This window comes from Lithobates pipiens, unplaced genomic scaffold (genome assembly GCF_037356315.1).
Source record: "Lithobates pipiens isolate NorthernLeopardFrog02 unplaced genomic scaffold, aLitPip1_a1.2 Scaffold_22, whole genome shotgun sequence".
NCBI lineage: Eukaryota > Metazoa > Chordata > Amphibia > Anura > Ranidae > Lithobates > Lithobates pipiens.
The window spans coordinates 132,315,716-132,342,090 of NW_027507784.1; the positions used below are offsets into that span (position 1 = coordinate 132,315,716).

The 26,375-nt window shown below is 40.7% G+C and overlaps 1 protein-coding gene across 1 annotated transcript in view; it reads left to right on the top strand.

The window, feature by feature from the left end:
- The window catches only part of BARD1 (BRCA1 associated RING domain 1), a 146,419-nt gene that overhangs the window by 60,854 nt on the left and 59,190 nt on the right, over positions 1 to 26,375 (top strand). Inside the window, exons 5-6 of the mRNA XM_077448326.1 lie at positions 10,420 to 10,500; positions 19,039 to 19,211. Of these exons, the coding sequence (XP_077304452.1) occupies positions 10,420 to 10,500; positions 19,039 to 19,211 (254 nt within the window). The remainder of the gene's footprint in view (positions 1 to 10,419; positions 10,501 to 19,038; positions 19,212 to 26,375) is intronic.

Sequence of the window (26,375 nt, forward strand, 5' to 3'; positions counted from 1 at the left end):
CAGCCTGATCCATGTGTGCCAGTATGACTGACTCTTGTGCATACACAGGATCCAATGACAGACAATGAAGACATCCGAAGACTGGCATACAGAAGAAGATGGCCAGGGATCATTATAGAAAAGGCACATAAAGCCCCCCTTAGTAGTTCTGCTTCAAGTAAACCTTGCCACATATATATGTCCAAGCTCCTTTAAAGAGGAAGTAAACCCTGATGAGTTTACTTCCTCTTTCATTCCCTGCAAAGGCAAAGCATAATGGACTACTATCCATCGCATACTAGTCCATTATGTGTCACTTACCTGACACAGGAGCCAGCGAAGTCACCGCTGTCCCCTGTAGTCCGGTGCATCCATGTTGTCGGTGGGGTCTCGCAGCTCCGCAGCTGCCATTGGGCGAAGCCGCGATGATGTCACTCCCGTGCATGCGCACGGGAGCCGACACGCGCGGCAGCTCCGTTCTTGGAAATGCCGCGCTCAGTGCGCCTGCGCGCCGCTGTCTACGGCGCATGCGCCGTAGACAGCGGTGCCTGTCTTCGGGCAAATATCTCCTAAACCGTATAGGTTTAGGAGATATTTCTTGGACCTACAGGTAAGCCTTAATCAAGGCTTACCTGTAGGTCAAAGTGTGTTGTAAGGGTTTACAACCACTTTAAAATATGTCAATTGACATTGATAAAAAAAACCTTAAACCCTACTCCATTGTTAAAAAACAAAAAAAAAGTCAAAGCTTTTGAAACTCTATAAATAAAAAAAGCAGCTATTACTACGATACTAGCCTCTAATTTAAAGCAGTAGTAAACTGATGGCTTTTTTTTTTTTTTTTTTTTTTCCCTAAACCTGCAAGGCACTGGGGTTGATTTACTAAAGGCAAATCTAGTGGGCACATGGAAAAGTGTGGTTTCACTCTGAAAGAAAAGTTGCTCCAGAGCTTAGTAAATGAGCAAAAGCTCTAACTTCCATCATCCAAACATGTGTAAGCAAAAATGCTGTTTTTTAAATTTCCCTTGCGCATGATTGGGTATTCTTTGCAAAGTGAAGACTCACCTCATTTACTAAGCTCTGGAGCAACGGCTTCTGCAGAGTGCAACTGTTTATTTGCCTTTGGTAAATCAACCCCAATGTCATAATGTGCTAGTATGTGCAGAAACAATCAAGCGATGGTGTTGCGCTCCAATGTGAACTGCGATAATATAAATACCCACTTACAACGTGGACACGGATATGGGACAAAAAAATATATAGGTAAAATAATGAAAAACCGTGATCAATAATGTGCAAAAAAGCAAAATAGGAGTGAAAACGGGCTAAGTACAATAGATAAAGAGTACTTAACAGCTAGCATAAATACAATGAATAAAATATGGTATAAATCTAGCAAGGAAGCTTCAGAATGTCCAAATGTGCAACATAGTGCAAACAAACAAATTAAGGTGAAAGCGATCAAAATAAAGTGGCTGAAAGTCCTTTACAACTCATAAAACAATAATAATCACACCATAAATAAGGCGAAGCTTCAGAATGTCCAAATGCGCAAAGGTGCAACAAGTGGTATGGATTCCACTTAGTATTATAGTGCAAGGTGCAGGATGTGGGGTAGCATCAGTAGGGTGACACAGTGACTATAGGTGAATCTTCGGTGAGAAATGTCACCCGCAGTTGTACTAACTTATTACCTTACAGCTGCAAGGTAAGCAGCATATAGTAAAGCCAGTGGGTCACGGCTTGTTTCAAGGGACAGGTACTCAGCAGAGTGGTTTGTTCCCAGCGTGTCAAGCAGGTAAAATAGAGAAACATAGGAGAGGCTCTCTGGTGTAGTATGTTTAACACTCAATGTAAGTTTATTCAACATAAAACAAAAAATAGGGTACTCACATTTAAAACTAGAAACGGTGCATTGTATACAAACGAGCAGTGAGCTCGGATGGCAAGAACGTCACTTCCGGTGTCCTGTGTATCGTCAGTGTCACATGACTTCTTCGGAGATCATCTCGAAGGCGCCGGCATTGCAACTGTGGCCACCCGGCTGCGGCTTCACAGCTGGGCACCCACTGCGCATGCGCGGGCGGCGCCGTGATTTGGTCCTGTCACATGTCCCAGATGACTGACAGGAGGGAGGGGGAGAGCTGAGCCCTTCCTGCCCTGAGGGGAAGTGACGTCAGGAGCCCAGGCACTGAAGGAGGCAGACTACGAGGGACCCCCTAGCAACAGGCATTTAGAGAGGTAAGTTAATTTTTTTTCCAAATGTTTTTTTTTTTTTATCTTTTTAAGAATTTTAAGCATTTTTTTTTTTTTTGTGTGGGTGGGACACCACTTTAAGTAAATATCTCCTAAACATGCACCGTTTAGGAGATATTTACAGTACCTATAGATGAGCCTTATACGTAAAAATCATGCACGGATGCTACTCACACTTTAAGGTTTCAACACTAGGTGCTTTATAGTGGACAATAGGCCCTCTGCTGTCGGGAACTATGCAGGCTGAATCCAAAGTATTCAGTATTGGAATACAAAAACTATGAGCTAAGGGCATGTAGCACAGCCAAAGAGGAAAAAAAATTGTGGAATTCCGCTTTAACTTAAACTAACGGTATCCATTTGGTTTTCTATTGATGGCAACACTGAAAAATCTGCGTAAATAGCAGCCCTTGTTAAAAAAGAATGAATGAATAAATAATTTTTACTGGCATTTGTGAAAGGTAACACTTGAAGTGTTCCGATCATTCTGATGCATAAAGTTTTATTTTAGAGCAGCCACAAGTATATGGTTACTTGCGTGTGTATAAAATGTCTTAAGTTCTGAAGTGAGTGAAATTGCAACTCAATATCGCTAGTGCACTGATAAACATACAGTATAAACTTTTGCATATTTTAGGCATCTTCATTCTCTGTTTAGGTCCCACACATCACCAGTCAAGCACCAGGCACTGCATGATGGAATAGTTGCCTGGTGTTTGACAAGCTAAGCAGTTAAATATAAAGTATATAAATCCAATCACTAACCTCTCATTTTAAAGTGACATTAAAGGTTTGAATATTTTTAATTTTTTTTTAAAATGACAAACGTGTCATACTTACCCCCACTGTGTAGCTCGTTTTTTGCACAGAGTGGCCCCGATCCTCGACTTCTGGGGTCCCTTGGTGTCTGCCTCGGCTCCTCCCCTCTTCTGATAACCCCCTCTGGGAAGTAGGGGTGTGGAATTTAATCGATGCATCGCGATTCGGGGGGTCCCCGATGCGACATCGATGCATGCGACCCGAAAAATCGATGCTGGGTGACGTCATACCGACATGCCCCGCCCCTCCCAGAAGAGCGTTCCGAGCGGTTTTATCAAAATCCGTTTTTTTTTTTATACATACAATGACCATCCGTTAAGTGGTCACATCTGTGTGTGTTTGTTTTTTTTTGTTTTTTTTTATATTTGCAGCTTTATACCTTGTTTTATAGCGTGTGTATATAACTGTGTACACTGCTCATGTGACTGCTCGGTCCGGCCAGCCCCTCTCCTCTCACGTCTCTCCTGATGTCAGCCCCGCCCGCCTCTCTTCTAATCTGATAGCTACAGTCGGTGGGCGGGGCTGAGAACTCCTACTGACCTGAGGAGAGACGTGAGCCTGAGAGACGAAAGAGGCGGGCCAGAACGAGGAGAGCAGAGAGCAGTCACATGAGCGGCTTATACAGTTACACACGCTAAGAAACGAGGTATGAAAAGCTGCATATATTTTAGAATGCACATACAGCGGTGGGCACTTAATAGATTATAATTGCATTTGTATCACCACACAGGTATTTTTTAGCAGAAGTATGTAGAGTACAACTAGGTTTGTACTCTACATACACTGGCTCCTACATGTGCTCTGTGATGACATTTACCCGGCCATTACTTTTTGCTATAGTAAATATCCCCAAAAAATATATAATTTTTTTTTTCCTTAGTTTAGGCCGATACGTAATCTTCTACATGTTTTTGGTTTAAAAAAAAAAATGCAATAGGCGTTTATTGATTGGTTTGCGCAAACATTAGAGTCTACAAAATGGGATAGTTTTATGGCATTTTTATTAATAATTATTTATTTATTTTACTAGTAATGGCGGCGATCAGCGATTTTTATCGCGACTGTGACATGGCGGACAGATCATACTTTTGACGCTATTTTGGGACCATTCACATTTTATACAGCGATCAGTGCGATTAAAAATGCATTGAAAACTCTGTAAATGTGACTGGCAGTGAATGAGTTAATCACTAGAGTGCACTGTAGGGGTTAAGTGTGTCCTAGGGAGTGATTCTAACTGGGGGGCAGGCTACATGTGACACGACACTGATCACCGCTCCCGAAAACAGAGCTGTGATCAGTGTCAGTGTCACTAGGCAGAAAGGGAAAATGCTTGTTTACATCAGCATTTCCCTGTTCTTCCTCTCAGAGATGATTGCGGGTATCTCCACGGACATCGAGTCTGCGGGACCCACGCTCACACTCGGGGAGCTCGCGGTAGGGTCACGTGCGCGACCACTCGGTGAGGCGCACACGACCACATGGCGGCAAATTTAAAGGGATGTACCTGTACGCCCATTTACCTGTCCTTGCCATTTTGCTGCCATAAATGTTCGTGCGGCAGTCGGCAAGCGGTTAATGTATCTGCAGTTACGTATTTGGCTTTGAGTTGCTCAGCGAGGGTGCTGATTTCACTATTCTGATGGATAACCAGAAGGGGGAAAAAAAATCCTATAGATTTATTTGTTAACTATCATTATGAATATGGAAAAGCAGGCAAGCCAAAATGTGAAGGTAATCTCTTGAAGTAGCTTCAGGTAAACCGTAAAATACCTCTCTTAATATGCATATGTTTTCCTGTAACCCCAGAGCGTGTTGCTATATTTTGCATACACATCCCTTTCAAGCAATCCTGATACCCCATAGATGAGCATCTTTTAGATGGCATTATTCACTATGGGTTAAAACAAAATCTTCACTGAAGTTTTTATTGCCGCGCTTTAAAGCTGCAGTTATTCCCAGCTGTCAGAGCTAAAATTCTTTTATGTGCAGCAATCGTTACCACGTTTTATGACCGTTCTTGGATGCTTATTAGTTCCATTTTTGGCGTCTGATTTGAGTTAATTTAATCTTTTGGAAGGCAATGGGAGCTGTGCTTGATTATCGTGCATTTTCCAGGAAATGCTCCATTGGTAAGAAAATTGGTTTGGAACTCGTCTGAGTCTCCAGGAGAATACTAAAAAAAAATAAAAAATTTAAGCTGACGCAATTAAGCTATCTGCAAGTATTGTGTGACTGACAATAACTGTGCAAGAAAGATGAATGAAAGTTGATAGCCTGGCCCACAAGAATGTGTTTTTTTTTTTTTTTTTTTCTTCAGACTATGATTTCCTTTCTGATTTCCAGAATTTGACATTTCCTGCATAATAATCTTGTCGTCATTGTTGAAAGAGGGGAAAAAACAAGGCCATTTCAATAAAAATAACCAAATATCACATTTATAGTTTGAATTGGGAGCAATTGGCAAATAATAAGTGAGTTGCCATAGACCGGTTCTTGGGACATTCAGCTTCTTCAATAATGTCATTGTCATCCTTGTGTTTCCATACAAAAGTTTTCCAAGTCACCTTTTGTAAACTAATGGTATGAGGCCTACACACAGCACAGAGTAGATATCTACATATGTGACTGCTAAACCTACTTCTGTAAATGGTGTCTAAGCAAAGTAGATCTCCGACTCGGTTTTCTCCATGCCACTAATTTCTCATAAACCGGTACTCTTCACATTTTAACAGCTGTCCTTTCTGTCGGCCCGATACCTATTCCTGACTTCATAGTGCACCCATTGATCATTTTCCACACAGACCCCTGACTTTCCGTTCTACTAATTAGCAATCTACTTGGGACAGGTATATTGGTGGGCGGAGAACTGCACTCTAAAGCAAGCCTCTTTTTAATTGATCCTTGTTATGTACTAAAACTTTTGCTCAGATTCCCTTTTTTGGTCCTAGCTGGCAAAGACCAATTAGGAACAATTTTCCTTGTAGGTCCTTGCACTATATATAATAATAATATTATTATTATACAACATTTATAGAGCGCAAATAGTTAAAATAAATAATAATAAATAAATATAAAAATATAAATATTAAATATAAAATATAAAAATAAATATAATAAATAATACGTTTGCAAAATAAAGGGAGACCACACAGATACAATACAATTCAAAACAAGAGGTTTGGGGGGGCCCTGATTTATGAGAGCTTACAGTCTAAATGGCTATTGGTAGATCTAATCGCAAATGTACTACCCAATTGTAACATGTATGGTCCGCTTTAGGTAACCGCCTATAGAGATTATGCTCAGGTAAGCATTTGGGGGGGCTGAGGAAGGAACGGACAATAGTTTTTCTTTACTTTAATGCAGAGAATACACAAAGGTAAAAAAACCTTCAGCCTTTATAACCACTTTAAGCCCTTGTACACACGGTCGGACATTTCGACAACCAAATCCGTCGGATTTTGTCCGGCGGATTTTGTCCGAAACTGTTGCATACACACAGTCGGACAAAGCTGTCAGAAAATCCGATCGTACTTAACGTGATGACGTTATTTCATTACGACGGGACTATGTTCAGGCTAGTAGCCAATAGCTTTGGTCTAGGAATTTGATCTGAGCATGCGTGTTACTTTGTCCAATCGGAATTCTCTACACATGATTGGACAAAGTCCGACCGAAGCATGTTGTCAGAAAATTTTATAGCCCAGCTGGAAAACTTGGTCAGTCAGATACTCCGATGGAAACAGTCCAATGGAGCCCACACACTGTCGGATTATCCGACAACACGGTCCTATCGGACATTGTCCATCGGAATATCCGACCGTGTGTACAAGGGCTTAAGGAAATCCGTCATGCTTACTCAATACTTAGTGCATGGATAGTATCAAAGTTCTATGCATACGCTATAAGTTCTTTGTTGTGGCTCAGAAGGTAATTAAGCCTTTAAAGCAATGGGGTTTATTTACTAAAGCTAGAGAGGGCACAATTAGTCACAAATTTTCAGAGAAACCAATCAGCTTCCAGGCTTTATTGCTAAAGCTTAATTAAACAAGCTGAGGTTAGAAGCTGATTGGTTTCTCTGAGGAATTATGACACATTTTGCCCTCTCTAGTGTTCGCAAATAAACTCCAATATGTCAGCTAGTCAGTTAGGCTTTTTTTCTAGAAGCAGTGGTTGCAGTCTACAGATAACCTCATACATTTATCTCATTCATACTTGGTAGTCCTTAACAATTAACAAGGTAGAGTAAATGATATATTCTCGCAGGTAGATGATTGATATTAGCAACATTAATACCTGCAAGGACATACAATTATCATGTCCTAGTGGAGAAGATAATTGTACATCTTGTCAAGGAGAAAGAGGAGTAGGGAGGGTAAAACAGGGAGAGGTAGGGTGCTGGAATTGAAAGAGTGAGGTTGTAAAGGGTGGGGGAGAAGAAACCAATCAAAGGGGGCATACATGAAATACTAAGTAACTAAGTATACAGTAACAATAGGCCAAAAAAGGGTAAACAACCAGAATGATACAGGACATAACATTTACATTTGTTATCAACCTTTAAATGTGCAGTTTGGGTGGAATATCCAAACTGACTAGAGAGAAATTAATTTATGGTATATTAAATTAATTGAAGTGATTATTTTTTTCCATTTTCACATTAATGGTTGATGTCCATAAAGCCCTGTACACACAATCAGAATATCGTACAAAAAATACCGCTTTTGAAGTGATTTCACCTGAAACTATCCCAAGGGACAAACACAAAACTTTTTCTCATATGATACCAGATTGTACGATATTTTCTTTTAATCAGTACAGTTTTCCTTCAAAAATACATTACATCAGTTCTGAATTTTTATTCTGTTGTATGGGAATTTTTGTACTTTAGTATCCTATTCGTTTTCAATATGGAGGCTAACATGCAAAAAAAAACAAAAAAAACGGACGATCATTCATCCAATAATCTCATGGTGTACTAGGCTTGAGTGTATCTGTTATGCAAGGTTGTGTATTAGAGTTCCACAGCCTAGCAATATTACATTTTGCGACTAAGGGTGGGTGGATGGTATAATTTCTAGTTTTAAGGGGCAGTTTGTCAATGCCTAAACATAAAAGTGCTAGGGTGGGGTCAGGGGATATATGGCCTGTGTAAGTTAGGCGATTAGTGAGAAGACCCAATTCCAATCATTTCATTCTTGTTTAGCTAGGTAACTTGATGATGTGCAATTTAGAGCTGCACGATTAATCATCAAGAATCGTTATTACGATCTTGACTAAAGTGTTTTAGGATTCTTTCTATGCAAAGAATTCTCTCTGCTCTTCTGAAGCCACAGCCATCAAAAGAACAATTTGTGAATGGATCAGACTTTGCGTGTAAGTGAAAAAAGGTTAACCACTTAAACACTAAACCTTTTTCTGACATTTGTTGGTTTCAAGTTAAAATAATTTTTTTTCTGTTTGCTTGAAAATTACTTTGAACCCCCAAACATATATATATATATATATATATATATATATATATATATATATATATATATATATATATATATATATATATATATATATATATATATATATATATATATATAATAAATAAATTATATATATATATTTTTTTTTGTAGACACCCTAGAGAATAAAATGGTGGTTGTTGCAATATTTTATGTCACACTGTATTTACGCAGCAGTCTTTCAAATGCAATTTTTTTGGGAAAAAATTACTCTAATGAATTAAAAAAAAACTTACCATTAAAGTTAGCCCATTTTTTTTGTATAATGTGAAAGATTTTACGTTGCTAGAATCGTGATCTTCTTTTTTTTTTCTAAGCAAAAAAATCGTGATTCTCATTTTGGCCAGAATTGTGCAGCTCTAGTGCAATTACTTCAGCCATTAAGATTTCAGTTGGCAGAACAGCGGAGAGGTTACTGGCCATACAGGTGCAAATCTCTATTTGAGATAAGGTATAGGGAGATATCTGCCATCAGATGAGATGCATGTGTGGTCCCCACCTTCCTTCCCGTTGTCATATAGAAGAGAGAAAGTTTGGACAGGTCACAAGTGATTTTCCAGTAACTTATCTATTTCTTTTAATGTCTACAAACTTTGTCAACATTGGCAGGTGTCATTTATACCTCCTGAGGGGGACCCCAACTGATATCAACCTGATGTTTACCCGGACATTGCATTGAACAGTTGGACTGCTATTTATTGTAATGCCGCGTATACACGAGTGGACTTTTCAACAGCAAAGGTCCAACAGGATGAATCCGTAAGACAATTCAATCGTGTGTGTGGGCTCCATCGGACCTTTGCTGTCCAAAAATCTGACGGACTTTGGAAATAGAACATGTTTCAATTTTTTTCGCCGGAACTCTGCCGGACCCAGTTCCTATTGAGAAATCCACTCGTGTGTATGCTAGTCCGACGGACGAAAACCGATGCTAGGGCAGCTATTGGCTACTGGCTATGAACTTCCTTATTCTAGTCCGGTCGTACGTCATCGTGTTCGAATCCGACGGACTTTGGTGTGATTGTGTGTGACCAAGTCCATTCATTCGGGAAGACAGTCGGACCTAGTCCGTCAGAGTGCTCTCGTGTGTACGTGGCATTAGCCTTATACAAAAGGCCTGATCAAATGAATGTGTTATAAAATGAGGAAAGGCGCACTAAAGTGTGCAAGATAATTTTGCCAATTTTTCTTTTTAAACTATGTATCCCAATGCTTATTCTTTTATTCCTTGTGTTAGTGCATAAAACGTATGTATTTGGTGCATGCTCTGTGTATGCTGCTTCTTGGTTCTTCTGATTTTCTTTTAACACCTAAAACTCGCAGACTTACTGTTTCTGCTGTAGAATCTGACATAAAGCACAAAACAGAAGACCAAATGTTATTATAGAGCAGAGTCCACCCTGGAGATACCTGCATCAAACATTTCTGAGACCGGCTAGACGAGCCTTAGGACTGAAATCTGCTAGAAAGAAATGTTCTTTTCATTGCACCATATTCATTACATCTGTAAAGTGCCACAGCCTATGACTCTGCAGTTAGATGATATTTGTTCTCTGGCAGTTGTACAGCAACACCACTTTGATTTCTAATCATAATAAAGACTGCGCCTCTTGGTGGTTGCAGTAATATTTTTAATACACCACTAAAGAGCAGCTGTCTTTTGCTAGAAGTAATAATAAGGAAAATGTGGAGCCTGGCTTCCTGACACATTATCACACATCGAACGCATAAAGCTATTCTGACGTTTTTTTTTTTTTTTTTTTTTGCTGCGTTTTAATTGAATATTCATAAGACTTACACCGCATACTGTTCTAGAATTCAAAGGACTGCTTTTCATAATCTTATACAGGGGGACCTGAAGGGAGTGGAGGAGCTTCTCAAGAATGGCGCCAACCCCAATGTGAAAGACAATGCTGGCTGGACACCTTTGGTAATTTGTTTTACTTCTTTTTAAAACCTAAATCAAAGAAAAAATGTTTGAGTGATAATTTAAGAGTTATTGTTGTGTGCGTATTTGGGGTGAATTTGGTGCATACCTGTTAGTTGTTTGACTTTTATAACACTTGCACAGGCCAACTGCAGGGTAGTTTCTGCATGTTACTAAAACAGGAAATGGTGTCCTTATTCATAAACAGGTTTATTTAGACAGTTTTTTGGGGGATTTTAAGGTAACTTGTCATGTACTTTTTTGGATTACTGCCAAATAAGATATTTCAGCTGTGCACATATTTGTTGTTGGAATATGTCTGCTGGGAATGTGAATGTTGGCAAGCAATGTGTGCTGGGGACCTGTCAGAGCTGTAGTGCAAAAATCTGGAAGGCACTGGTTCCGAGAAGAGGCGAATATACTGTACTTCCAACCGCATCCATTAAGGCTACATTCAAATTTTAAATTCTGAATTCCCCAGCAGTGAAGTTTAAAGTGACAGTTCTATTTAAAGTCATTGTAACACTGAAAAACTATGCCCCTGTCCCTTTTTAAGGCATGATATATAGCATAGTGTTTATGTAGTGTAATTTGTTCCATTCTATGTTGTACAATACCTAATTGATCCTGCATTTTCCTGTCTTTCCCTGTTAAAACTGACCACATTTATCATTGCAGCTGATCCATGATGGCGTGGTCAGTTTACATTTCTCTGTCATCCTGCTCTCTCCTCAGCGTCTCTGCATCTCCCCTCTCCCTGTCCCTTCTTTAGTCTGTGTGTGAGCCAATTCGCTTTCCTCTCCTCCTGCCTTCATTGAGTAATATTATTCCCTGGCAGCTGCTCCAGCGCTTGTAAAGTAAAGAGCCCTGCTGGGGAGACACATGGTCATCTTGTCAGCCCCTCCCACTGTACTCACATCGGGAAGGGAAGCAGAGGGAGGTCATATGATGGCACAGCAGGGCGCTGCAAAGAGCGTTAGCATTATAATTTTAGGAAAACACACACTACTACAGGGACTTAGGCCGGTTCACACCTATAAATTGTTTAGTGTGTTTTCAGTTTTGCGGAGACACACATTACAGTCCATTTAGCATGGTTTCCTATGGATGTAGTTCTCATCTGTGCATTTTACAGAAAGAGCCATGGGTTTTTTTTATGGTTTTTGGCTTCATAGATTCAATGGATCAAAAATGTGTATTTTAAAAATGCAAAATGCACCTGGAATATGCAAACTGCAACCTGCATAGGTGTGAATCAGGCCTTAAAACTGATAAAAACCAAAGTAATGAATACATGTGACTTTACAACCACTTTAAATCTGTACAGGAAAGGCTGAGAATAACAAATACTGTTTATTGCTTATAAGGCCTGAGACTCGTTGGTGCTTTGAACAAGTGGTCAGGGCTGATCACTGGCAAGATGTATTGAGATTCGCCATGCTGTGAACAGTTGGTCAGGGCTGATCACTCTTTGCTTTACAGAGAAACTTCACCCTTATCTTAAAAATGACAACAGACACCTGTAGAAATCTTTAAAAATGACAAGCTGCAAACTGATATTTATAGAGAACTGCAAGGCTTTTATTATTTGCATGCCTTATTTTTTCCTCCTGGTTTTTCTCAGTCACTATCTTCACTAAGACCCCTTTCACACTGTTGTGCTTTGCAAGCGCCGCAGTGCTACAAATAGAAAGGGACGCTGCTGTGGCTCCAGTGGGCTTTCACACTGGAGCGCTGCTCTGGCAGGATGATAAAGAAAAATTCCTGCTAGCAGCATCTTTGGAGCACCGCTCCTTCACTGCTCCTACCCATTGAAATCAATGGGGCAGCGCGGCTATACCGCCAGCATAGCGCTTTAACCCTTTCTTGGCTGCTAGCCGGGGTAAAAGTGCCATGCAAGCGGGCAAATAGCGCCGCTAAAAATGGCAGCAATTTACTGCCGACGCCACCCCTTGCGCCAGTGTGAGAGGGGCCTTAGGGCAGATTAATACATCTCTCTTCTTACTGTAATTCTGAGTCCGCCTCTTGAAACATGACAGTGCTGGTGATGTAGCCTTCCGGGGATTCATCTGTGAGGCCAGGGCTATGTTACCAGTGCCTTACTAAGGCACTAGTAACAAAGGAAGTGGAAAAACTGTACTAAACGTCCTTGTTTGGATGCTTGTCCTCTTGAAATGACAATGTTGCAGTGGACTTTCAAGAACACATGTTGGGCAAAAGCTGCAGAATTTTTTCTCATTACCAACAGTAGAATATTGTAAATACATCTCTCTCATGCTTGCCATTTGATCAGTAAATCCACCAAGTAAAAAAAGGTGTATTTCTCGCTTCTATCATCTAAAATGTATGGCTAGCTTCTTCTTTTATTTAATTTTTTTTAATTCCCTGGAGTTTTAACAGACAGATCTGCTGACTGGAGGACCTGATCGTCATTCTTTCTGCTGCTGTTATTACTCTCATGTTCTGGCTGAAGCAGCATACAGTTGCAAGTCTCTGCCCTTAGGACGTGGAGACGAAAAACGTTAAATCTTAAGTAGAAATAATAAGAATTGTATTACTTATATATGAGCTATATGTTAAGAATTATTTTCCTATCTGTCTAAGCAATAGAAACATTGCAAGCTCAACAAGTTTTCTAAAATTACCTTACAAAACAAAAAAAGGTATTATAGAAGGCATTTTCCTAATGTGGAGTTTGGCAAGGTTTGTTTCCCACCTGATTATTAGGTAATAGGACTATGGTTGTGAGACCTATTTACATTGCTGGCACAGCTGTATAAGGCCAGGTTCTTCATACCTACTAGGGAGAGCAAAGCACTTGACCACTAATGACTTCTTCAAGGTGATATACAAAGAAATCCATTTAAAGGAAACCTCTACAGAAGGGATATATGTACATGCTATTAGTGAACTCTCATTCTTAGAGTGCTGATGGCCTTTCATAGTGATCATTATATTAAAGCATGCAAAGCAGAGGTTCTGAGTATGCTTGTTATGGGCCTGTGACTCGGGAAGTATAGACAAACAAGCAGCTAGCATTTTCAGGAAGAAGGCCGCAATGGAGGATGAGCCATGTAATACAACCTGGTTATATATGTAGGTATGGTGATTAGGTTCAGTGCTTAAATTATAGCAGTAGGTGAGGGAAGAGTTAAAAGACTAATTAGCATTGGAGCCAATGATGTGTCTTCTGCATCTGTGATTGGTTCGCCCACTTCAGATGACTTTCTTCTTTTGTTTTTTTCCTAAGTTGTGGGTTGGGCTAATGATGGTACAATGGTTATAGTTATGTTTGGATAGGATTATGGCTTTAGCTGCTGATGCTGGGCACACAAAAGACAATGAAGATCAGTCATAGCTTTTGAGGGTTTCCCAAAACAGTCAGGTTTGTCAAATTTAGTTTGGAATTTCTGGAAGGATCTATAGCTGTTTTTTTTTTTTAATTATTATTAAAACAGTTGTTGCCCAATGGGTGCAATATATGCTTAAACTTCTTTCTTTAAATGATTGTAAAACTTTATTATTTTAATGAAAAAATTTAAACATGTTATACTTACCTACTGTGTACAGCCCCAATCCTCTTCTTTTGGGGTCCGCTGCTGAGCTCCTGGCTCCTCCTCCCCACCACGTGCCCCCACAGGAAGTCCATTCTTATGGTGACACTTGCGCATACTTGATCCCAAGCCGCCGGGCTATTTGCGTCTATTGAGACAACACAGCCCATCTCAGCCCCTGCTCTCTGCTTACATGTTTTGACTGACAGCAGGAGCCAATGGCTTTCTCTGCTCTCAGTCAAGCCTGTGAGACGGGGGAGAAGAGCTGCTGCAGAAGTGCACATTGCTGGATCAAGATCAGGATCTGGCTCAAACTCAGAGTATTTGGGGGGAGAGAACAGGCTGGAGTTACTGTTAAAGGGTATTTTTTTAACCTTAATGCAGAAAATGCATTAAGGTATAACAACGTTTACCTTTACAACCACTTTAAAGCTGAATTCCAAGAAAAAAAGTGAAGTTACACTAAGAGTTAAAGAGGAAGTACACACTGATGGGCTTTACTTTCTTTTTATTTCCTTGCAAAGGTAAAGTATAATGGCTACTATGCATCGCATAGTAGCCCATTATGTGTCACTTACCTGAAACCAAAGTCTGCGATGTCACCGCTGTCCCCACTAGCAGCGAGTGTCCATCTTCAGCCCTGTTCCTTTCCGGGCCTGCGAACTCCGGCTCTGTGACAGGCCGGAGTCGCGTGATGTCACTCCCACGCATGCCAGTCACGGCATGACCCCTTTAGAAATGGCACGATCTGCCCTTCCTAAAGTGTGCATGCCCCGTAGACATCGGTGCATGACATGTTTTTTTTTGTAAATATCTCCCTAAAACGTGGAGGTTTAGGAGCCATTTCCAGCACCTACAGGTAAGCCTTAATATAGACTTACTTGTAGGTAAAAGTTGTACTGGGAGTCCAAGAGGCTCCTGGACTTATCACTAATATTTATGTCTGACAGGTTTATAGTTCTCCCAGATGACAGCTATCACTGTATTTCTGGGAGATCGATGCTGATCCTTCTGATCTCTGCATCTTCAAAAGTAGAGTCATTGCAGCTGTTATGGCTCTCCCTTCCCTGCCTCTCCCCTACCCCCTCCTCCTGCCCAATGACAGAAGCCTTAGTATTTTGTGAACACATTCACAAAATACCAAGGCTTCTGTGAATGGGCAGTGGAGGGGGTGGGCATAACTGCTGTGTGTGCTTCTCTCTTCTCAAATCTTGGAGTGTCACTCCAGCAGAGCAATAAAATTGTCAGATGTAAATAATAGAAGTCAAGGAGATGACATTCACCTGCTTGTACCTAATTCATAGTGTGCCTTCACTTTTTACAAAGTGTCTGAATTCCGGGATTAAGCATTAAGACGATGATGTTTATAATGCTGGTCATACACCTGACAAAACTGATTGATCTACCATAAATTATTATTTTCCTTTCGGTTTATTTTGCTTAAAAGTTGTTGTTGGATACAAGAAACAACATTTCCTTAGGGTTAACACTGAGACAGATATTACCTTTTAATAAAAATTGTTGTTTATTCTACATATAGTGTATATATAATAATTCTTCTCTAGTTTTGCTCATAAGTTTACATACCCTGGCAGAATTTATTATTTCTTGGCCATTTTTCAGAGAATATGAATGATAACACAAAAAATGTTTTTCACTCATGGTTAGCGTTTGACTGAAGCCATTTATTATCAATCAACTGTGTTTACTCTATTTAAATCATAATGACAACAGAAACTACCAAAATGACCCGATCAAAAAGTTACATACCCTGGTGATTTTGGGCTGATAACATGCACATAAGTTGACACAAAAGGGTTTGAATTGCTATTAAAGGTAACCATCCTCATCTGTGATCTGTTTTCTTTTAATTAGTGTGTGTGTATAAAAGGTGAATGAGTTCTTGGACTCCTGACAGACCTTTGCATCTTTCATCCAGTGCTGCACTGACGTTTTTGTCATGGGGAAATAATTGTCAAAGGATCTGCTGGAAAAGGTAGTTGAATTATATAAAACAGGAAAGGGATATAAAAAGATATCCAAGGAATTGAGAATGTCAATCAGCAGTGTTCAAACTCTAACCAAGAAGTGGAAAATGAGGGATTCTGTTTAAACCAAACCATGGTCAGGTAGACCAACTAAAATTTCAGCTACAACTGCCAGGAAAATTGTTCGTGATGCAAAGAAAAACCCACAAAAAACTTAAGATGAAATACAGGACTCTCTGAAATCATGTGGTGTGGCTGTTTCAGGATGCACAATAAGGAGGCACTTGAAGAAAGATGTGCTGCATGGTCAAGTTGCCAGAAGAAAGCCATTACTACGCAAATGCCACAAGTATCCCGCTTACAATGCGGCAAACAGCACAGAGACATTTGGAGTGATGAGACCAAAATTGAGCTTTTTGGCCACAACCATTAACGCTACACTTAGAGAGGAGTCAACAGTCTACAATGAAACACAGAGGTGGATCGCTGAAGTTTGGGGGATGTGTGAGCTACAAAGGCACAGGAAATTTGGTAAAAATTGATGGCAAAATGAATGCAGTATGTTATCAAAAAATAGTACTAGAGGAACATTTTCATTCATCAACCTGGAAGTTGTGCATGGCACATACTTGGACATTCCAACATGACAATGATCCAAAAAAACAAGGCCAAGTCGACCTGTCATTGGCTACAGCAGAATAGAGTGAAGGTTCTGGAGTGGCCATCTCAGTCTCCTGACCTCAATATCATTGAGCCACTCTGGGGAGATCTCAAACGGGCAATTCATGCAAGACAGTCTGAGAATTTACAGAACTGGCTTTTGCCAAGAGGATTGGGCAGCTTTACCATCTGAGAAGATTAACAGCCTCATCCACAAATACCACAAAAGACTTCAAGCTGTCATTGATGTTAAAGGGAGCAATGTAAAACAAGGACACACTTATGCCCCGTACACACGAGAGGGATTAAGTCTGACAGACTTCCGACGGAGTTCTAGCGGAGTTCCGCCGGAGTTCTGGCGGACTTTTCGACCGAACGGACTTGACCACACACCATCACACCAAACTCCGACGGAGTCGAACGTGATGACGTACGACTGGATTCGACGTAGGAATTTCATAGACAGTAGCCAATAGCTGCCCTAGCGTCGGTTTTAGTCCGTCGGAGTAGCACACACACGAGCGAATTTTTCGAAGGGGACCGGGTCCGGCGGAGTTCCGTCGGGAAAATTTGAAGCATGCTTCATTTCTAAAGTCCGTCAGACTTTTGCGAAGCTAAAGTCCGTTGCAGCCCACACACGAGCGGATAGTCCGCCGGACTCAGTCCGTCAGAGTTTGGATGTCGAAAAGTCCGCTCGTGTGTACGGGGCATTACTCTTTCCCTCCATCTATTGTGTATTACCACTGCGCTAAACAAAACACTATACACTAAGCCGCCACTTTAAAAAAACAAAATGTGTGCAGTATTCCTTATCTAAACAATAGAAGAAGCGGCGCTGAATATAAATCCACACCAGTGAATTCAAAAATATTAAAGATAATAGACCCAATCCAGTGAACATGAATTACTAAATGTTACTACACTGTGCAAGCCCTGCCCCGAGCATACAGAAAATAGAAAAAATTAATTAATAGTTTGTATCGAAATTAATTAACACAACTTATTATATAGTTACATATTACCAGAAGAATAGTGATAACAAATATATATACGATCTGTTGAAAAAAATATCCTGTGACTCAATATTATTCAACACTAAAAATAAATAAACAAGTAACGAGAATCAAATGAATTGTTTCAAGTTCTATCAAACAATGTCCACTTCCCAAGAACATTGTTACCAACACCACTGTGAAAAGCTCCTGAGAATATAATGTATCCCAGTAAAATCATAGTCCATACGTTGAATCTTCAGATCATAATCCAAATAATGGAATAGTGAAAAAAACGTTTAACCAGTGTCTCTTGAATAAACAGCAGATTACATCTACACTCCTCCACCACACCGCTCTAGATGTGACTCCTCTCCCCTTATGTGATTACACTCACCCGCTGTATATGCCTCACACTTTCGTGTTTGGCTGGATGTGCTTTTTCCCTTTACAGGGTTTAAATGGGGTATCCAGGTTTCCACTCCAGAATGCAGGAGTAGTACCATGGCTGTTCTCATAGACGCCACGGATGTTTCCATAGGTGTCACGGCTGTTCCCATAGATATACTCTCATGCAACAAAGAAAAGATTTGCTTCCATAGCGTGATACAGTATAAAACTTTTTAATCACACATAAAAATCTCTCACATTGCACTCACATCAAAGGATGAATAAACACGCCAAATGTAAAAATTCACAGCACTCTTGAGTAACCCATACTGAAGCATAGGTGGTCACGGCGGACCCAGGATATGCGGGAATAGTGGATAGTCTCTCACCGCTCCTTAACTGTACCGCCGCTTTACAGGGATCAATGTAAGATGTTCAGCATCCTATATGTATCTCTCTCATTCGCCTAGTGTTTAGATAAAGGGAGCAATACATGGTATTAAGAACTGGGGTATGTAAACTTTTTTGGATAGTTTCTGTTGTCATTATGATTTAAAGAGTAAACATAGTTGATTAATAATAAATGGCTTCAACCAAACACTAACTATGAGTGAAAGAAAAGTTTTTGTGTAATCGTTCATATTCTCTGAAAAATGGCCTAGAAATCCATAAATTCTGACAGGGTGTGCAAACTTATGAGCACAATTGTATATAAGGGATGAAACCAATCCTGCTCTACAAGGAGACTAAATGTGATGCTGAATTTTATGTTTAACTTATGTAATTTGCAGATTTATCATTTTTGTTTGCTTTACATTGATCAATAAGGCCCGGTGCGAGAATGTATGATACGGCAAACATGTTTTAGTTTTACATTGATTTTGTTCTTTTCTTCTGACATAACTTCTATGTTCATGTGTAATATTTTTTTTTTTTTTTTGTTCTTTGTGTTGCTAGCATGAAGCTTGTAATCATGGACATTCAGATGTGGTAGAACTGTTGATGCAGTACCAAGCTCTAGTTAATACCACTGGCTACCAGAATGACACTCCTTTACATGATGCTGCAAAAAATGGCCATGTAGCCATTGTCCGACTATTGCTGAGCCACGGAGCATCCCCAGATGCAGTGTAAGTGCAGATTTGTGTGTGTAAGTGCAAACGAAATTTTCATATCTACAGTTACCCTGAACTAATTTGCATTGTGGGGGGGGGGGGTCTTTAAGGCAACTCTGTGTTGCATCACTTCTAAGAATTTTTGTGTAACTATAACTAAAGATACCTGCTTATTATATATCTGAAGTGTACCACTGTGCAATTATATAGGGAGAAATGTTTTTTTGATGTGTCAGAGCCGTGAAAGCATTCTTAATTGTTCTGTACTTTTACTGTACCGTTGAATGAGAAATTGATTTAATCATTAGTTTCTTGCCATAATTGCCTCTTGAAAAGCAAGGCTTGTCTCTGTAGCAAAGTGATGAGGAAAAACGGCATTAAAAATTATACCTCGGAAAAGCAAGAAAAACACTCATTATTTCAGTGACAGACTGTAGGGATTACATTGTTTTTAGAGTGTTATTTTAAAGGGTCAACCTGTCCAAAAGTGATATTTAAGTTACAGGTGAAGTGTTGTTTTCTGAAATGTCCCCTGGCTTATTGTATCTCTTTGGATGGATACATTAGCACCAAGATTTCACAACACTGCCATCTCTCACCTTAAGCCACGTACACATGGAACGAATATCGTCCAAAATCAGCCGGTACAGTGGAAACCGGCCATCATTAGGCCTGTGTGTGCACAACTCCTTGCCATTCAGAAGCCAATCTCATGACTTGCTTCTACAGAACAAGCATGCTGGAAAACCAGCAGCCGATCAGCATCAGATCAGCGCTTGCAGTGAATGGCTTTGAGCGTTGTCTGGTGTTTTCTGGTGGGAACACAAAAGCAGAGAGATCGCTGTGCTAACATTGCATAAGATTCAAACAAGGAAGACGGTGCTTCAGGTGAGCAATTACTACAGTCCGGATGCGCTGGGTGCAAGCCACGGCTCACCACGATGATCAATAGGAAGAAAAAACGGCTGCACACCACAGGAACGCCCCAACAATTTTATTCCAAAAATAGCAGATGACAGCCAACAAAGAACAGTGTCTGCACCCAGGAGTGTTTGAACCTCCTGGGTTTGGACACTGTCTTTGTTGGCTGCCATTTGCTATTTTTGGAATACTATCATTGGAATGTTTCTGGGGTATGCAGCCATTCTTTTCTTCCTAAATTGCATATTTAGTACAGTGAGAGCCTCAGTTTTTTTCCGTTCAGCTCTCTCACGTGTGTGCCAGGCATTGGGGTCTTAAGCTGGCAATACACTAGCAGAATTTTATTCAAAAATGTTAATTTTAAGAGGGTTTTTTGATTTCCTAATTGTTAGTTAGGTGAAATGGACATTTCTTTGTGACTACAGTGACAAGGAAATTCAAAGGAGCAGGATGCTAAATGTTTTCACGAAACTGCAACAGTGTATGTGGTTATCATTCACGACATATTCCATATTTATTCCAGAAATCAAATGTTAAAGCACACAACGTTTTTAGTATGAATCTTCGTACAAATTTGTGTATGAATATTCTTCATGAAATTCACTAGTACGTGTCAGGGCCTGAACCTGGTACGTCTAGCAGTAACTCTTCTTGCTGAGCCACGTGAGATGCTGGACAGCTCCCTGATTGCTTGATTGCTTAGACAAACTTGCCTTATGTCTTGTTTGTTTCTTTTGAACCTTAAACTCTTTGCTCCTCCCATGAACTTCCTAATTAATGCCATGCCTTTGCACTTCCTGTTTGCCAGATTATTGTGCGCTGTCCAGCCAATATCTCGCTCTTGTCACTTCTGCTGCCGTCCATATCTTTGCTACCACTTGTTACTGACCTTTGACTTGTTCTTCGACTACGCTTCTGCTTGATCTCTACCTGCTATATCTGCTACAGGACCGCGGCTTACTCACTGCCTGGTGGGGTGATCCTGAGGACTGCAAGCTAGTACTGATATGCAGCAAAACCCATCTCCATCATCGGGAGCTTTGGTGAACATCGGTTAGTACTTAGACCTCAGGAGAGCTCACATCATCTGCTAGGTTGACCTGCTTGTTCACTTATCCAGCTGGTCAGTAGGAGCATCTCCACTGTTAAGGCTACTGGTCTGCAAGCCTGACTGTGACAGTATGGCCAGCTTTACTGCTGCTGCTACAACATAGGCACTGTCACATCCCTACACTACTCCTTAGAAACTGTTACTTAGTTCATTATCTACTAAAAATTAAAATATTCATTTTGAATCCACTAAGTCTTTGAATATTCAGGTTCACTAAAGATGATGAGTGCAAATATATAGAAATTCTAGTACTGCAAATAATGTAGTGCCAGTAACCATTTTATATGGTTGCACTAATTTGCAATCCAAACGTGAAATCAAAATGATATAAACAGTGTCATCAACATTATTACATATCTTCTTTCAAGTGTAAAGTGAACTAATTAATCCACTTCCGAAAAATCAAAACATAAAAAATCATGATTTTCAGTGACATATTCCTTAAACCTCTATTCCAGTATGCAATATTAACTATATAATTATGGATCAAAGGCCAATGTATCTTCTGTGCAAAGTTATAATGCGATAATCTTCTTTTCATCTTATCATTCATAAAGTAAAACTTGTTCCCCAATGTTCCCTCCTTGGGAATTGTGCTCCCCTCAATTGATGTGACCTCACAACTAAGTTTGGCCAGGAAAAGCGATTTAGTCTCCCAAGACTAATATGATGTATCTTCTCCTTCCAGTTACTCTATGTGTCTCCAAATGGCAGTGATTAATCAGTGCATGTAAAATTTTGAACTTTTTTAAAATAAATATATTGCATTCACGTGAATAAGGGGCTCCAATGCACCAACTATTTACAGCATTTTAAAAAATCCACAACTCTGTGACAACAGCTCCGTACTTTAACAATGGATATCTCAGCGTCTTGTTCCAACATATGCCGTCTTGTTGGAACAAGACGCTGAGACATCCATTGACAAGGTACGAAACTGTTGTCACAGAGCTGTGGATTTTTTAAAACACTGTACTAGAGTTGGTGCACTAGAGCACCTTATTCATGTGAGAGCAATATATTTATTTTAAATAAAGTTCAAAATTTTAAATAGCTTAAACACAATGTGGAGCCTTTTATCTTTTACATGCGCCAATTAATCACTGCCATTTGGAGACACATGCATAGTAACTGGAAAGAGAAAAGACATCATCTCAGTCCTGGGAGACTAATCGCTTTTCCTGACCAAACTTAGTTGTGAGGTCACATCAATTGAGGTGAGTACAATACCTGAGGGGGGAACACTGGGGAGCAAGTTTTACTTTAAGGAATATGTCAATGAAAATTGTGTTTTTTATGTTTTGATTTTTCACAAGTGGATTCATTAGTTCACTGTACACTTGAAGGAAGATATGTAATAATGTTGATGACACTGTTTATACAATTTTGATTTTACATTTGTATTGCAAATTAGCACAACTGTTTATGCATCACATATATTGGGAGTGTGTTACCAGTTGCTGGCTGAGATATTAGATAATTTATACAATCATTAGTTGCTCGCAAGACTTTTTGATCAACCACTTAACAACCGCGCCATAGCCGAATGACGGCTACAGCGCGGCTCGATAATTCTGCAAGGACGTACATTGGCATCCTCACAGAATCTTTCTCCCGTGCGCCCCCCGGAATATCCATGCCCGCCGGGTCATGTGAACCCAGGGCATCACAGATCACGGGAAATGGCCACTAATAGTAGCCGTTTACTACATGATAGCTCTGTCAACTGACAGAGCGATCACTTGTAAACAAACTGGCGTCACGTCCAGTTCCTCTCTCCCCTCTCTGTACCGATCAGGTACAGTGCGAGGGGAGAGATCAGATGCTGCAGCACTGTGGGCTGGATGTCTAGTGCCTACAGCGCTGATATGTGCCCATTCCTGCACTCAGTCATCAATTAAATTAAATAATTTTTGGGGCGTTTCCATTGTCCTGGTGCTCCAGGGCTTTCAAAAGTGTAGTCAAGAAATTATATGTGTAATTTATGCTCCAAGAACGCCTGATGGCTCTTCCTGCGTGTAGGACATCTGTATGTGGACTGGCTGTGTAAAAGTCTCCCACGTGTGGTATCGCCATACTCAGGAGTAGTAGAATGTGCTTTGGGGTGTAATTTGTGTTATGCATATGCTGTGTGTGAAAAATAACCGGCTAATATAACAATTTTGTGAAAAGAAGAAAAGAAAATTTTGCAAAGAATTGTGGGAAAAAATTACAACTTCAAAAAACTAACCATGCCTCTTACGAAATACCTTGGAATGTCTCTAGTTTCCAAAAAGGGGTAATTTGTGGGGTATTTGTACTTTCTTGGCTTGGTAGGGCCTCAAGAAATGAGATAGGCCGTCAGTACTTCAGGTGTGATCAATTTTCAGAGATTAGTACCATAGCTTGTGTAATCTCTAACTTTCACAAAGACCAAATCATTTACACCAATTTGGGTTATTTTTACCAAAGATATGTAGCAGTATGAGTTTTGGCCAACATTTTTGAAGAAAAATTACTAATTTTGCAAAATTTTATAACAGAAACAAAGAATTTTTTTTTACAGAATTGTCGGTCTTTTTTCTTTTATAGCGCAAAAAAATAAAAAACCCAGAGGTGATTAAATACTACCAAAAGAAAGCTCTATTTGTGTGAAAAAAAAGGACAAAAATGTCATATAGGTCCAGTGTTGCATGACTGAGTAATTGTCATTTAAAATGTGAGAGCACCGAAAGCTGAAAATTGGTCTCCTTAGGAAAAGGGTTTAAGTGCCCAGCCTTCCTTCCAGGTTTACGGGGTTTAGCGATATGAATGGCCGAGCCGCTACTGACGTCACTCCTGTGCATTCACCTGGGAGTCGCTGTTTACGTCATGGCACAGGCAGGTATGCCATTCCAGAGCACATGTGCTGTTAACGTGACCATATGCAAAAGTAAATATCTCTTAAACGGGTGCACATTTAAGAGATATTTACTGTACATATAGGTAAGCCTATGTATAGGCTTGCCTATAGGTAAACATGCATGGGATTTTACTCCCACTTTAAACCTCAGTCAAACATGAACAAAGCATCTTCCTCAATAGCAGGGGTGCCCAACCTTTTGAAGAGCGAGGGCCACTTAAGCGACTTGGTAACCAGTCGTAGGCCACAATGAGCAGAGCAGGTGGGTGACAGGTCTGTTCAGAGCGGACACGGACACAGCCCACTATACTCTACGAGTCCTCCGATCCACCCGGACAGAAGGGGATTAATCCCCTTCTGTTTTTTTTTTTTTTTTTTTGGCAAATCAGATTGGAGGTAGGCAGGTGTAAAAGGACACAAATCTGTTTACATCTGCCGTTTCATAGAGGTGAATGGAGGGTCCGATTGAGTTGGACTGATTGTGTGAAAGGGGCCTTTCACACTAATGCAGCACAGTGCACCTGTGTCTATCCTGTGGGTTAGCTACACTTTGCCATAGAATTCTATTATATCCTGTGGAGTGCTTTTTCTAAAAGCACACCAAACCTGCAGGTAATAACAGAAGTCTATGCCTCAATGCAGGTAACCTGAAGGTGCACTGTACCTGCGGATCAGTTTGAAAGCAGCCCATATATACACTACAATTTTAGTAATAAACTGACCTTTAATAACAGTCGTCTTCCATTCAGGTATCACCTGCTGTTGCTGTCCCTGGCAGGGTGCATTTGGCATCACTCTGCCTGTGGCAAAGACAGCGCTATACAGGAACCATCAGCTTTTACTACTCTGCTCCACAGCTGCTTGCTTTGTCGGCTTCATTAACACAGATGCTCTGGGATGGTGGGTCTGCAACCCATGATCTGGGTTTGCCAATCTGCCATCCCACAGAAGGAGGTCGTGGGCCACATCAGAGGGCTCCGCTGGCCACATGTGGCCCCCGGGCCACTGGTTGGGCACCCCTGCTCTATAGTGTGTACTTGTCTCAATTAGGAGCACTAAGTGTAAAATCTGTCTGTTTTTTATTCCTTTGCTCCAGCTGATTGATACCCTCAGCTCTGTTCCTGTGATCTGTGTGAAGGGGGGGGGTGTCCCTTCCCCCCCCCCCCCCCATCAGCTCGGAGCTCTCCTCAATGAGCTCTGCAGAGTGTAATTTCATGTGGTTCTAAAAGCTCAAAGCTTCTGGGTGCAGCTCCCCCCTCAGCCCCCCCCCCTTCTTATTTACTTGAGCCCCATCTCAATCAAGTGATCTGCATGAGAGAAGCAGCTCTCCCAGGTCTCTCTCTCTCCTCATTGGCTCCTGTTGCTGTCCATCACATCCCGAGAGCAGGGGCGGGGCTGAGCCACACTCTGTGAATGGACACACACAGCGCAGCTTGGGAGTGAGCCTGCTCAAGTGTTCTCCATGGCAAAAGGCTTGCTATCGGGGTGCTCAGTGGGGAGGAGGAGCCAGGACCACTGGTGCGGGACCCAAAAAGAAGCTAATCGTGGCTTCTTCTTCTTCTTCTTCTTCTTCTTCTTCTTCTTCTTCTTCTTCTTCTTCCTCTTCTTCTTCTTCTTCCTCTTCCTCTTCCTCTTCCTCTTCCTCTTCTTCTTCTTCTTCTTCTTCCTCTTCCTCTTCCTCTTCCTCTTCTTCTTCTTCTTCCTCTTCCTCTTCCTCTTCCTCTTCCTCTTCCTCTTCCTCTTCCTCTTCCTCTTCCTCTTCCTCTTCCTCTTCCTCTTCCTCTTCCTCTTCCTCTTCCTCTTCTTCTTCCTCTTCTTCTTCCAGCTCAAACAAGCTTTATACATTCCACACAACAGATGTAGAGAAGAAAAGGCTACTGATAAACCGATACATCTTATGTAGGAGGATTTGTTTAATCTGTGTGCCCCCAAAGGACAGTCACTTCACTGGGTATATCCAATCAAGGGCCACAATGTACTGTGGACAGGCGGCATGTACAGGCAAAGCAATGTACTGGTACATTGCTGCCTGTTTCTGTGTTTCCCCAGTTTTGCAATGATCCATGGCCGGGACCTACTGATTGGCTGTGTCCAATTACAGCCCAGAGCCTTGTGTTGACAATCAACACAGGCTTTATACAGAAGGAATGATCTCTCTGTTTCTTATCCCTGCAAAGCAGGAATAAGAAACTAGAGGTCGACCGATATATCGGCCGATATTTGCCATTTTTTAATTGGCATCGGCCAATTGTGCTGATAAAAATGG